The sequence below is a fragment of the Ranitomeya imitator genome, chromosome 1, assembly GCF_032444005.1.
Source record: "Ranitomeya imitator isolate aRanImi1 chromosome 1, aRanImi1.pri, whole genome shotgun sequence".
In the NCBI taxonomy this organism is placed as follows: domain Eukaryota; kingdom Metazoa; phylum Chordata; class Amphibia; order Anura; family Dendrobatidae; genus Ranitomeya; species Ranitomeya imitator.
Window position 1 is genome coordinate 803,436,431 of NC_091282.1, and position 14,957 is coordinate 803,451,387.

Consider the following 14,957-nt stretch of genomic DNA (forward strand, 5'->3'; position numbering starts at 1 on the left):
GAGGGTATATACTGCAGGGGAGGAGCTGAGAGCCAGCAGGAGGGTGTATACTGCAGGGGAGGAGCGGAGAGCCAGCAGGAGGGTATATACTGCAGGGGAGGAGCGGAGAGCCAGCAGGAGGGTGTACACTGCAGGGGAGGAGCGGAGAGCCAGCAGGAGGATGTATACTGCAGGGGAGGAGCTGAGAGCCAGCAGGAGGGTGTATACTGCAGGGGAGGAGCTGAGAGCCAGCAGGAGGGTGTATACTGCAGGGGAGGAGCTGAGAGCCAGCAGGAGGGTGTATACTGCAGGGGAGGAGCGGAGAGCCAGCAGGAGGATGTATACTGCAGGGGAGGAGCGGAGAGCCAGCAGGAGGATGTATACTGCAGGGGAGGAGCCGAGAGCCAGCAGGGGGGTGTATACTGCAGAGGAGGAGCTGAGAGCCAGCAGGAGGGTGTATACTGCAGGGGAGGAGCTGAGAGCCAGCAGGAGGGTGTATACTGCAGGGGAGGAGCTGAGAGCCAGCAGGAGGGTGTATACTGCAGGGGAGGAGCCGAGAGCCAGCAGGAGGGTGTATACTGCAGGGGAGGAGCTGAGAGCCAGCAGGAGGGTATATACTGCAGGGGAGGAGCTGAGAGCCAGCAGGGGGGTGTATACTGCAGGGGAGGAGCTGAGAGCCAGCAGGAGGGTATATACTGCAGGGGAGGAGCTGAGAGCCAGCAGGGGGGTGTATACTGCAGGGGAGGAGCTGAGAGCCAGCAGGAGGGTATATACTGCAGGGGAGGAGCTAACTTTTTTTGTATCACTTAGTGTCAGCCTCCTATTGGCAGCAGCATACACCCACGGTCTGTGTCCCCCAATGAGACGAAGGAGAAATTTCAAGATTTGTTTTTTCTATAACAGATTGTGATATCGGGAAAAAAAACAAAAAAACTAATATATTGAGAGGGGGAATTCGCTCCGCTTTACAGGACGCTGTTGTGCAGGAGATTGTAAGAGAGCTTACACTGCAAGTGTATTTCACAGTGTGCGCACAGGTAAACCTTAAAGGGATCCTGTCACCCCCAAAATCGAAGGCGAGTTAAGCCCACCAGCATCAGGGGCTTATCTACAGCATTCTGGAATGCTGTAGATAAGCCCCCAATGTAACCTGAAAGATGAGAAAGGGGTTAGATTATACTCACCCAGGGGCGGTCCCACTGCGGTCCGGTCCGATGGGTGTCGTGGTCCGGTCCGGGGCCTCCCATCTTCTTACAATGACGTCCTCTTCTTGTCTTCACGCTGCGACTCTGGCGCAGGCGTACTTTGCCTGCCCAAAGGCGCTGGGGAAAGGTCAGAGAGGCCCAGCACCTGAGCACTGCAGTACTTTGCTCTGCCCTCAACAGGGCAGACAAAGTACGCCTGCGCCGGAGCGTGAAGACAAGAAGAGGACGTCATTGTAAGAAGATGGGAGGCCCCGGACCGGACCACAGTGGGACTGCCCCTGGGTGAGTATAATATAACGTCTTTCTCATCTTTCAGGTTACATCGGGAGCTTATCTGCAGCATTACAGAATGCTGTAGATAAGCCCCTGATGCCGGTAGGCTTAGCTCACCTTCGATTTTGGGGGTGACAGGTTCCCTTTAACAGTGAATGTAGCAGAAAATTACCTATTTGAGGATTATATACAGTACATACACACATATACACACACACGTATACACACAAACATACATATACACACACACAAACACACATACATATACCTACCTATACACACACATATACAGTACATACACACAAATACAAAATCCTGAATTATATAGGTAATTTTCTGCAGCATTCACTGTTAAGGTTTACATATCCGCACACTGTGAAATACACTTGCAGTGTAAGATCTCTTACAATCTCCTGCACAACAGCGTCCTGTAAAGCAGAGCGGATTCTCCGTTGCACAGATCGTCTGTACAGGAACATAACCAAAAGATGCACAATCAGGTGCTTGATTGATATTAAACCACAAAATAAGTTCATACCTTAAAAGGGTTAACTCTGCCTTGGCTGCTCGACACGATCGCACCTTTACAAGAGAAAAGAAAGTTAATGAAAACGGATTAGAGATTCTGCATCAGTTCAATAATCACGTGTCAACAGGTGTCCTCCATTCTAAAAAAAATAAATGTGGTAAAGGTATGTGCACACAGAGTCTATTTTTGGAGCAGAAACTCCAAGTTTTCGAGGCAGATTTGTAGAGTTTCTGCTCAGAAGAATCAGTGTGCACATACCTGGCAAATGCATAATACAAAAATATAAACTTTAAAAAAACAACAACAAATTATTGTAAAAAAATCTGAAGCACCAAATACTCATCATGAGATCTCCGCTTAAAGGGAAGGTACCCCGTTTGTAGATCATTAATTAATCAATGTAATGTAGCATAACATGCTGTTATAACCCAGATTTGAATGCATGTAAAACAGATTTTGTGTGATATATGAGTAGAAAGAATGCACTGGGGGCTGACATCTTGGTTTTGCAGCAGTAGCAGGGCACTATCAGTGTCAGATTACGGCACCCCATGGACATAGGAGATAATAGACCGGCTCGGACCCTATCTGTAACATTGCAGCAGCATTAGCAGTGAGCTGGGCACGCCTCTGTGGGCTGCACAACTCACTGCTGTAGGTGTGACTGGCCGCCATTTTATTATAGTCCAGTGATATCTGCCGAGCTCCACTTGCTCTCTATCGCAGGAGAGAAGAAGCCCTCACTTCTCCTCTGTACTCCAGGCACTGCAGGTTCTGGGCAGACATCCTCTGCTCTCACACTCTGCCGTGTGCTTCTCCTGCTCTGTCTCCACCTCCCCACAATCCCAGTGATCTCCGGGAAACTGCACTCTCCCCTGTGTCGCTCTCCCTCTCTGTGCGGTGTGGGGGGTCTCTGTGCGGCATGGGGGATCTCTGTGCGGCATGGGGGGTCTCTGTGCGGCATGGGGGGTCTCTGTGCGGCATGGGGGGTCTCTGTGCGGCATGGGGGGTCTCTGTGCGGCATGGGGGGTCTCTGTGCGGCATGGGGGGTCTCTGTGCGGCATGTCTCTGTGCAGCTTGGGGGGGTCTCTGTGCGGCGTGGGGGGTCTCTGTGCGGCGTGGGGGATCTCTGTGCGGCGTGGGGGGGTCTCTGCGGCGTGGGGGATCTCTGCGGCGTGGGGGGTCTCTGTGCGGCGTGGGGGGTCTCTGTGCGGCGTGGGGGGTCTCTGTGCGGCGTGGGGGGTCTCTGTGCGGCGTGGGGGGTCTCTGTGCGGCGTGGGGGGTCTCTGTTGGGGGTCTCTGTGCGGCGTGGGGGGTCTCTGCGGCGTGGGGGGTCTCTGTGCGGCGTGGGGGGTCTCTGTGCGGCGTGGGGGGGTCTCTGTGCGGCGTGGGGGGGTCTCTGCGGCGAGGGGGGGTCTCTGTGCGGCGTGGGGGATCTCTGTGCGGCGTGGGGGGGGTCTCTGTGCGGCGTGGGGGATCTCTGTGCGGCGTGGGGGGGTCTCTGCGGCGTGGGGGGGTCTCTGTGCGGCGTGGGGGGGTCTCTGCGGCGTGGGGGGGTCTCTGTGCGGCGTGGGGGGGGTCTCTGCGGCGTGGGGGGTCTCTGCGGCGTGGGGGGGGTCTCTGTGCGGCGTGGGGGGGTCTCTGTGCGGCGTGGGGGGTCTCTGTGCGGCGTGGGGGGGTCTCTGCGGCGTGGGGGGGTCTCTGCGGCGTGGGGGGGTCTCTGTGCGGCGTGGGGGATCTCTGTCCGGCGTGGGGGGTCTCTGTGCGGCGTGGGGGGGGTGTCTGTGCGGCGAGGGGGGGTCTCTGTGCGGCGTGGGGGGGTCTCTGTGCGGCGTGGGGGGGTCTCTGTGCGGCATGTCTCTGTGCAGCTTGGGGGGGTCTCTGTGCGGCGTGGGGGATCTCTGTGCGGCGTGGTGGGGTCTCTGTGCGGCATGGGGGATCTCTGTGCGGCGTGGGGGATCTCTGTGCGGCGTGGGGGATCTCTGTGCGGCGTGGGGGGGTCTCTGTGCGGCGTGGGGGGGTCTCTGTGCGGCGTGGGGGGTCTCTGTGCGGCGTGGGCGGGTCTCTGTGCGGCGTGGGGGGGTCTCTGTGCGTCGTGGGGGGGTCTCTGCGGCGTGGGGGGGATCTCTGTGCGGCGTGGGGGGGTCTCTGTGCGGCGTGGGGGGGTCTGTGCGGCGTGGGGGGGTCTGTGCGGCGTGGGGGGGTCTGTGCGGCGTGGGGGGGTCTGTGCGGTGTGGGGGGGTCTGTGCGGCGTGGGGGGTCTCTGTGCGGCGTGGGGGGTCTGTGCGGCGTGGGGGGTCTCTGTGCGGCGTGGGGGGTCTCTGTGCGGCGTGGGGGGTCTCTGTGCGGCGTGGGGGGTCTCTGTTGGGGGTCTCTGTGCGGCGTGGGGGGTCTCTGTGCGGCGTGGGGGGGTCTCTGCGGCGTGGGGGGGTCTCTGTGCGGCGTGGGGGGGGTCTCTGCGGCGTGGGGGGTCTCTGTGCGGCGTGGGGGGGTCTCTGTGCGGCGTGGGGGGGTCTCTGTGCGGCGTGGGGGGGTCTCTGTGCGGCGTGGGGGGGTCTCTGTGCGGCGTGGGGGGGTCTCTGTGCGGCGTGGGGGATCTCTGTGCGGCGTGGGGGATCTCTGTGCGGCGTGGGGGGGTGTCTGTGCGGCGAGGGGGGGTCTCTGTGCGGCGTGGGGGGGTCTCTGTGCGGCGTGGGGGGGTCTCTGTGCGGCATGTCTCTGTGCAGCTTGGGGGGGTCTCTGTGCGGCGTGGGGGATCTCTGTGCGGCGTGGTGGGGTCTCTGTGCGGCGTGGGGGATCTCTGTGCGGCGTGGGGGATCTCTGTGCGGCGTGGGGGATCTCTGTGCGGCGTAGGGGGTCTCTGTGCGGCGTGGGGGGGTCTCTGTGCGGCGTGGGGGGGTCTCTGTGCGGCGTGGGGGGGTCTCTGTGCGGCGTGGGGGGTCTCTGTGCGGCGTGGGCGGGTCTCTGTGCGGCGTGGGGGGGTCTCTGTGCGGCGTGGGGGGGTCTCTGCGGCGTGGGGGGGATCTCTGTGCGGCGTGGGGGATCTCTGTGCGGCGTGGGGGGGGTCTCTGTGCGGCGTGGGGGGGTCTGTGCGGCGTGGGGGGTCTGTGCGGCGTGGGGGGGTCTGTGCGGCGTGGGGGGGTCTGTGCGGCGTGGGGGGGTGTCTGTGCGGCGTGGGGGGGTCTGTGCGGCGTGGGGGGGTCTCTGTGCGTGTATGCAAGCATCGTCCGATGGGACTACAAGTCCCATCGGACGATGCCTGCTACAATGACAGTGATTGACAGATTAGCCAATTATGGGACAGTAATAGTCCCATCATCCGGCTAATGTGTTGAATGAAAAAAAAAAAAAAAATACTCCATACATACATGCTACATAAATACTCCATGCATGCTACATACAATACATTACATACTTATAGACATACAGTACATTAAACATAGATTTCATACTCACCATTACTTGTCATTTTGTTCCCCGAAGCCAGTGTCATCTGTAAAAAAATATGAAAAAAACAAACAACCAATATACTCCCTGTCCGCAGAAATCCACGAGTGTCCCACGACGATCTCCCGTGGAGAGCAGCAGCATCAGATAATGCGACTGCTCTCTAGGGGCTCCAAGAACACAATGACGGCAGGAAGGTATCCTTCTACCACTGTATTCCTCCGCCGCTGTAAAAAAAAAAGTCCCTAGTCTCACTTTATGCCATTGCGGTATGAGAATTTTTCCCAGGCAGCAATTGCCATAAAGTGAGACCTTGTCCTAAGGTAACCTCTCAGTGATGCACTGTAGGAGCCATTGTCTCCTGTCAGTGTGTCACTGAGGGTCCTATAGAGCAGTGACATCACCCGATGTCACTGTTCTATAGGGGAGATCGTCGTGGGACACTCGATATTAATTGGACTACGGTGGACAGGTAGTATACGGTTTATTATTTTACGTTTTTTGCAGGCGCTGAAGTATGGTAAGTATGGTGAAATGAAGAATAGTAAAATACTTTTTTCCTAATGTGTGCGTGTTTTTTTTAACCCTTTCTTACTATTGGATTAATAACGGATAGGTGTCATAATTGACGCCTCTCCGTTATTAACCCGGCTTAATGTCACCTTACAATAGCAAGGTGACATTAACCCTTCATTACCCCATATCCCACCGCTACACGGGAGTGGGAAGAGGGGCTAAGTGCCGGAATTGGCGCATCTTACAGATGCGCCATTTCTGGGGCGGCTGCGGACTGGTATTTGTAGCATGGGGGCGGCGGGGGCAATATCCATGGCCCCTCTCTAGGCTATGAATATCAGCCTGCAGCTGTCTGCGTAGCCTTTCTGGCTATAAAATATAGGGGGATCCCACGCAATTTTTTTTTTTGGGGTCCCCCTATTTTAATAGCCAGTAAAGGCTATACAGACAGCTGCGGGCTGATATTCATAGCAGGCTACAGATATTGGCCCCCGGCCGTCAGCTTTCCCCCTCTGGCGCAAAACGCCCACGCGTTTTTTTTTTTTTTTTGTTTTAATTCAACCCTCATAAAGTCCTCTTTCACACTTGCGTCTGTAAGAGTCCGTCGCTATGCGTCGGGCCGACGTACCGATGCACGTTGTGAAATTTGTGCCCGACGTGGGCCGCGGATGCAGTTTTTCAACACATCCACTGCCCATTCTGAAGTCTGGAAGGAGGGGGGCGGAGCTTTGGCAGCGCATGCGCGGTAGAAAATGGCGGACGCGCTGGACAAAAAAAGTTCACTTGAACGTTTTTTCGTGCCGACGGTCCGCCAAAACACGACGGATCCGTTGCACGACAGACGCGACCACGCGACGTGTGGCCATCCGTCACGATCCGTCGCTAATACAAGTTTATAGGGAAAAAAACGCATCCTGCGAGCATATTTGCAGAATCCGTTTTTTTCCGCCAGATCCGTTTTTTCCACCGGATCCATTTTTTTCCCACCGGATCCATTTTTTCCTGCTGGATCCGGTAATTCCCGCCGTATCCACTTTTTTCCTGCCGGATCCGTTTTTTCCCGCCAGATCCGTTTTTTTTCCACAATTTCCTTTTTTTTCTGCCAGATCAGGTTTTTTTTCCATTGGATCCGTTTTTTCCCGCCGGATCCGTTTTTTTCCACAATTTCCTTTTTTTTTTTTGCCAGATCAGGTTTTTTTTCCCATCGGATCCGTTTTTTTCCCGCCTGATCCGGTTTTTTTTCCACAAGTTCTTTTTTTTTCTGCCAGATCAGTTTTTTCCGCCGGATCCATTTTTTCCCACCAGATCCGGTTTTTTCCACAAGTTCTTTTTTTTTATCTGCCAGTTCCGTTTTTTCCCGCCTGATCCGTTTTTTTCCGCCTTATCCGTTTTTTTTCTGCCAGATCCGTTTTTTTTCCATCGGATCCCTTTTTTTCCCGCCTGATCCGTTTTTTTTCCACAAGTTCCTTTTTTTTCTGCCAGATCAGGTTTTTTTTTCCATCGGATCCTTTTTTTCCCGCCTGATTCGTTTTTTTTTCATCAATTTCCTTTTTTTTCAATCAGATCAGTTTTTTTTCCATCGGATCCTTTTTTTTCCCACCGGATCGGTTTTTTTTCCACAATTTCCTTTTTTTTCTGCCAGATCAGTTTTTTTTCCATCGGATCCTTTTTTTCCCGCCTGATCCGTTTTTTTCCGCCGGATCTGTTTTTTTTCCACAAGTTCCTTTTTTCTGCCAGATCAGTTTTTTCTGCCGGATCCGTTTTTTCCCGCCAGATACGTTTTTTTCCACAAGTTCCTTTTTTTTCTGCCAGATCAGGTTTTTTTCGCCGGATCCGTTATTTTCTCATTGAGTTGTATTAGCGCCGGATGGCCACACGTTTCATCCGTTTTTTGCAGGATCCGTCAAAACAGCTGTTTCCGCCAGACGGAAAACACATACAGAGGAACGGTTGAATCGCGATTTCACCCGCCGCTATTGCGGGCACATGTCAGTCATGGTTTTTTTTATTGACAGATCGAGCGATTCTGAACGCGGCGATACTAAATATGTGTAAGTTTGATTTTTTTTTTATTGTTTTATTTTTGATGGGGCAAAAGGGGGGTGATTTAAACTTTAATTTATTTATTTTTTTTTTTTCATATTTTTAAAAACATTTTTTTTACATTTGCCATGCTTCAATAGCCTCCATGGGAAACTAGAAGCTGGCACAACTCGATCGGCTCAGCTACATAGCAGCGATCATCAGATTGCTGCTCCGTAGCTGAATATTACAGGCTTGCTATGAGTGCCGACCACAGGGTGGCGCTCACAGCAAACCGGCATCAGTAACTATAGAGGTCTCAAGGACCTCTATGGTGACCATCCTGACGCTATTGCGCGCACATGTCAGCTGTACAAAACAGCCGACATGTCGTGACTTTGATTTGGGCTCAGCGCCGGAGCCCACATCAAAGGAGACACGACATGCGCAGAACATGTTGCGTTTTTTACTGCGATGCGTTTTTTCCCCAGAAAAAACGCAACATATGCACAAAAATTGCGGAATGCATTATAAATGATGGGATGCATATGTATGCATTTTTAAATAGTTTTTATCGCATTTTTATAGCGAACACACGCAAAAAAATGCGAAAAATCCTGAATGTGTGCGCACAGCCTCAAGGTGTATCTCCCCATCACACTCCATATGTGTCTCACTCATCATACTTCACGTCTCTTTCTCTCCCATCAGTCACTCTTAGGTCGGGGACACACACAACGTTTTTGACGGACGAGAATCGCACAAATGTTACCAAAACAGTGATCCGTGTGCAGTGCGAGGATGCGATTTTCTCGCATCCAATGATCCGTATGGCGTCCGTATGGTGAGATTTTCTCACACACTTGCAAAATGAGCAAATAATGGCTGAGCCTTTCCTGTCACCTGCCCAATGCCTGAGAATTTCTCGCACGTCACACTGATGGTCCGTGTGCTGTGCTATTTTTTTCTCACCCCCATAGACTCATTGGCGATTCTCAGCCGAGATACGCTGACAATCGCAGCATGCTGCGATTTCACTCGGATCCTGAATACGGCCGAGAAAATATCGGATGATGGGAGCTGCCCAATAGATTAACATTGGGACGAGCGCTATGCGATTTTTTATCGCATTGCACTCGTCCATATTACGGTATTGCGGTCTAGTGTGACCCCGGCCTTAGCCATACAATGCATCTCTCCCCTCCCTCCATAATGCCTGGCTATTCACTGCAGAGCTGGAGCTCCCAGACAGCTCCCAATGCTGCTCCATGCACACCACATGTCTTCACTCTTCTTGGGTCCAGATGCTGCTGAGCCCACTGTGTTCTGCTCCTCTGATGCAGTAACTGCAGGTGATAGCAGGTCACAGGGCAGTCACACACAAAATGGTGCTGCCCTGTGATGCTGCTCTTCATTCTTACTGTTGGGGCAGTAACTGCTGACATCACCATTTCCCTCCCCTTTTGGGTGGTCTAATATCCCTGGGGCAGAGCTGCTAAATCTTACTATAGCTGCTTGAGGTCTAAAACGGAAAATGCTCCCCCTAGTGGTAAATATCTATATTTGTAGAAAAATATATAATATTTTTCATATAGAAATGTTTGCAAACAGTGCAAACATTGCATTAATACATTTTAATTACTATTTTAAGCTTAATTTCACAAAAAAACAAAATACAAGAAAACTGGTGGCACCTTCCCTTTAAGAGAGTGAACTTAGCCCGACCATGGCTGGTAAATCACCAATCATCTCCTACATAGAAGCCAATTGTTGGCCATTTATTGCCCGTTCAGACAGGCCGGGGGCACCTCCGTAATTGTAGCCATGATCATTCTGTCCACATACACCATCACTGTTCTCGGCAGCATGTCTTCTTTACACATGCCAGGGGCACTTCCGTGATTGTAACCACCATTATTCTGTCCACACACACCATCATTGTTCACGGCAGCACATCTTCTTTACACAGGCTGGTGGCACCTCTGTGATTGTTACCACCATCATTCTGTCCACATACAGAATCATAATTCTCGTCAGCACGTCTTCTTTACATAGGCCGGTTGCACCTATGTGATTGCTACCTCCATCACTCTGTCCACATACAGAATCATAATTCTCGGCAGCACGTCTTCTTTACATAGGCCAGTTGCACCTATGTGATTGCTACCACCATCACTCTGTCCACATACAGAATCATAATTCTCGGCAGCATGTCATCTTTACATAGGCCAGTTGCACCTATGTGATTGCTACCTTCATCACTCTGTCCACATACAGAATCATAATTCTCGGCAGCACGTCTTCTTTACATAGGCCAGTTGCACCTATGTGATTGCTACCACCATCACTCTGTCCACATACAGAATCATAATTCTCGGCAGCATGTCATCTTTACATAGGCCGGTTGCACCTATGTGATTGCTACCACCATCACTCTGTCCACATACACCATCATTGTTCTCGGCAGCATGTCTTCTTTACACAGTCTGATGTGCTGCCAAGAACGATTATTTTTAAGCAACCTCAATCATGTTACTGTGTAAGTGGTACAGGAGCGTGACAAGTCTAACAATCCATAACACAGGGATACTATGGTCTGGAAACCTCTCTGCGTTTCTGCAGCGTGTGAACTGTTCCCCACATGGAAGGTCACTTACCGGACTTTGAAGGAGGCCGCTCAGGTGAAGCCACAGTTTTGCTGAAAGGGTTGTGTGCTGTGAAAAGGAGAATGTAATCCGATAATTTAATAGTATAAATCTGACCGTAGAAAATGACTTCTGATTAAACTATGAAAAAAACAGATGAGCAAGACAAAAGAAACGCTCTTGTCCCCATTACTACAGAAGAACGTGCACCAGACCCAGAGAGACATGTGGGAGCAATTACTCACATCGTTCTGAGAAAGGATAAAAACATCACAAATGAATATAGTGACTATACTGTAGAAGAGGAAACCAGAGTCACAGAAGAAGCAGAGACGGTGAGGTCTGCCTCAGTTATTAAACGCGAACGAGGACGAAGTATGAGCCCAAGTACCTGCAGTAATCCAAAACCAAGAGCCCTAATCACAACTCTGCAGGTCTCTGAGCTGTTAGGGTGCGACTGTAAGCTGTGCTAATAGAATAAAGCAGAATACTGAGTGCAGCTCTGGAGTGTAACAAAGGAGGTGACGTATGTACACAGTGACAGCACCAGCAGAATAGTGAGTGCTGCTCTGGAGCATAATACAGGATGTAACTCAGGATCAGTAATGTAATGTCTGTACACAGTGACTGTACCATCAGAATAGTGAGTGCAGCTCTGGGTTATAATACAGGATGTAACTCAGGATCAGTAATGTAATGTATGTACACAGTGACTGCACCAGCAGAATAGTGAGTGCAGCTCTGGAGTATAATACAGGATGTAACTCAGGATCAGTAATGTAATGTATGTACACAGTGATTGCACCAGCAGAATAGTGAGTGCAGCTCTGGGGTATAATACAAAATATAACTCAGGATCAGTAATGTAATGTATGTACACAGTGACTGCACCAGCAGAACAGTGAGTGCAGCTTTTGAACATTAGTGTCAGGCTGATACGCTGCTGTGTTAAAGTTTGCTGCCATGTAGTAGCCTGTCGCTATTTTATGCTGTCCATGAGTGGAGCTGTATAAATCTGCTGACAGGTTCCCTGTAAACTAATAAGTAAATTAATGATGCTTCATGTAAAACATTGATTTGCAATAAACATACTATTCTTCTTATTTAGGTGGGGAGTGTCCGGCTGCTGAACTTCATCCGTTTCTTCATCTCCATCCTCACAATTCGCCTCCAGTTCCCGTGTCGCTGGTTTGGAGCTCGGCCTCTCCCATTCTGTGGCTGTCCTGCTGTATCTATAAGAAAGTACCCAATATATCGATTAATGAAATTCTGGAAAGTGACCCAAATCCTCCTATGTGACCGTTCAGACTATACACCTCGCAGACGGTGCAGCCATCTGTGTTAAGTATGGGGCGAGCTACGTTTAAATGATACGATGGCAGAGGCTCTATGGATTGGGTGCGGCAGTTGTCCCAACGTCAGTGATTATACCGGAGTCATTTAGTGGTTTGCAGGTCCTTCCTTCCATAGTGTGATGAATCTTACTGCAGTCACTTGGCATTTATGTAGCATCGAGCGCCTTAAGGCCAGATGTTAACAGCTTGCAAGCTGAAAGGTCACTGGACCAGGACCATGCAATGCAAAATAAGGCCAGATGGGCACACAACAAACATAAATCCTAAGGAAAAATTGCTACAGAAAATGTGCAGCATGCTTTGAAGACCGAGGATGCTTTCTATTTGGCACCTCTTCACAAGCAGCATTGAGGGTCTTCCATATGTAGAAATTGCAGCCAGATATCCACCTGTAACCCATCATATAACGTGCCCGGACTGTCCATAAATGGACATATATGCCTGCTCCACCTAGTGGTGAAAACGAGGAGCTGAAGACGGCCATAGAAGTAACAAAAATAAATAAAATGTACTAAGGGCAGATGGCGGGTCACTGCTTTACATGAGAAAAAATACATTTAGTCTCTGGTGAATGCGAGACAAGAGTTATTGATTCCAGAGGAAGAAGAGACTATTGCTTTGAGTAAGGATCGTTTAAATGGCCGGTGTTCACATGCAACTTCAGATTATTGGTAATCCTCAATCTCCTGAAAGCAGGACCATGACGCTGGTGTGTGGCGCTCAGTGTAACAATAGCAGGCTTGTTTGCAGATTTAGCAGTTCTTCTTAAGAGGAATTATTCTAGCCGCCTAATCTCATCAACCCGATCTGTGGATTTCTGCAGATCACCTTATAAAAGCCAGCGTGTGGCAGGTTCCATGTCGGGGAGGGGTTAATGTACGGTTATAATGAGATCTAACCATCCCGAAGGGTTTCAGGACAGACTGAGTGCAGCTCAGCCATTCAGAGTGTGGGAAAGCTGGGAGACCGGACTTTACGGCACATTTGCATGAAGCAAAAAGGCAACAGATTCTCATACAGAAAATGTGCCGCAGTTTATAACATTAAGCACAAGATTATCGGACATCTCATGCAATGCTGGAAAAATATCTGCAGTGTAAACTTTACAGATGCTGCAGATTCATCGGTTTTCCAACATGTGCTGCAGATGTCAGTGACCATTTCACCCGCTGCAACACACGTGGCAAAACGCGAGACTTGATTGCAGAATCCAGCATGAGAATGAACCGAGGAAGCCGTGATGGCCGCCGCGTCGTTCCACAGCTTTCCCAAGAAGTTGAGAAACAGATTAAATCTAGACATTTCAGTTACACGTTATATGAACATTCAGCCTTTTATATTACATGCTGCAGAAATATAAATATGTAAAATAAAGGGGCACAAGTTTGTAATATTTTTTTCCATGTTTTGACGAGGGAGATTTTAGTGTCCATCCTGCCCTATGTAGGACAGCCTGGTTACGACAGACCCTACTGTATTTACCCAGCAGTCAGCCCGCTGCGGAAATCTTCTACTTCTTCCTCCTCCTCATCTTCCTGCTGTTGTGCAGATGCCATTTCTGCGGCTTTTTCTAGAGCCATTTCACTGAGCCGCTGGGCCAGAATTAGCCTCTTGGAGCGCGAGGCGTACTTAATAGCCAGGTTCATCACGTTCTGAGACATGAGCTCGGCCAGCTCCACGCAGCGGAATTCACGCTCCAGTTTGCAGGACAACTATAGAACAGAAAAGAGTTATGTATATGAATATGTGTACGTGTGTGTGTATGTATGTGTGAATGTACGTGTGTACATATGTGCCTATATACTGTATCTATATATATATATATATATATATATATAGGTGTGTATGTGTATGCATGTGTGTAGATATGTGCCTATGCATGTGTGTTTGTGTATATGTATGTATGTGTGTATATATATATATACTAGCTGAAGAGCCCGGCGTTGCCTGGGCATAGTAAATATCTGTGGTTAGTTATAGCACGTCACTTCTCTTATTTTCCCATCACGCCTCTCATTTTCCCAATCACATCTTTAATTTTCCCCCTCACATCTCTCATTTTCTCCCTCACACCTCTCATTTTCTCCCTCACTCCTCTCATTCCCCCCTAACACTTGTAATTTCGACCTCACATCTGTCATTTTCCGATCACTACACTATTTTCCCTCACTCCTCTCATTTTGCACTCACACCTTTTCATTTTCACCTCACACCTCTCATTTTCACCTCAGTATATACAGTACATGTTTGTCATCTCCCTTATATATAGTATACACCTGTATGTCATCTCCTGTATTTAGTATATACCTGTATGTCATCTCCCCTGTATATAGTATATACCTGTATGTCATCTCCTCCTATATATAGTATATACCTGTAAGTCATCTCCTCCTATATATAGTATATACCTGTATGTCATCTCCTCCTATATATAGTATATACCTGTATGTCATCTCCTTCTATATATATAGTATATACGTGTGTCATCTCCCCTGTTTATAGTATATATCTGTGTGTCATCTCCTCCTGTATATAGTATATACCTGTATGTCATCTTCTATATATAGCATATACCTGTATGTCATCTCCTCCTGTATATAGTATATACCTGTAGGTAATCTACTCCTGTATATAGTATATACCTGTGTGTCTTCTCCTCCTGTATATAGTATATACCTGTATGTCATCTCCTCCTGTATATAGTATGTACCTGTATGTCATCTCCTCCTCTATATAGTATATACCTGTGTGTCATCTCCCCTGTATATAGTATATACCTGTGTGTCATCTCCTCCTGTATATAGTATATACCTGTGTGATCTCCTGTATTAGACCTCGTTAACACGTTATTTGCTCAGCATTTTTACCTCAGTATTTGTAAGATAAATTGGCAGCCTGATAAATCCCCAGCCAACAGGAAGCCCTCCCCCTGGCAGTATATATTAGCTCACACATACACATAATAGACAGGTCATGTGACTGACAG

General features: G+C 49.5%; 1 protein-coding gene across 2 annotated transcripts in view; it reads right to left on the bottom strand.

The window, feature by feature from the left end:
• Positions 1-14,957, bottom strand: part of WDHD1 (WD repeat and HMG-box DNA binding protein 1) — a 104,594-nt gene that overhangs the window by 26,249 nt on the left and 63,388 nt on the right. Inside the window, exons 19-22 of one of the 2 annotated variants that reach the window (XM_069738673.1) lie at positions 13,454-13,683; positions 11,709-11,848; positions 10,629-10,685; positions 1,996-2,039 (exon numbers count right to left, since the gene is read on the bottom strand). In XM_069738673.1, the coding sequence (XP_069594774.1) occupies positions 1,996-2,039; positions 10,629-10,685; positions 11,709-11,848; positions 13,454-13,683 (471 nt within the window). The remainder of the gene's footprint in view (positions 1-1,995; positions 2,040-10,628; positions 10,686-11,708; positions 11,849-13,453; positions 13,684-14,957) is intronic. The other variant, XM_069738680.1, reaches the window with a different exon arrangement.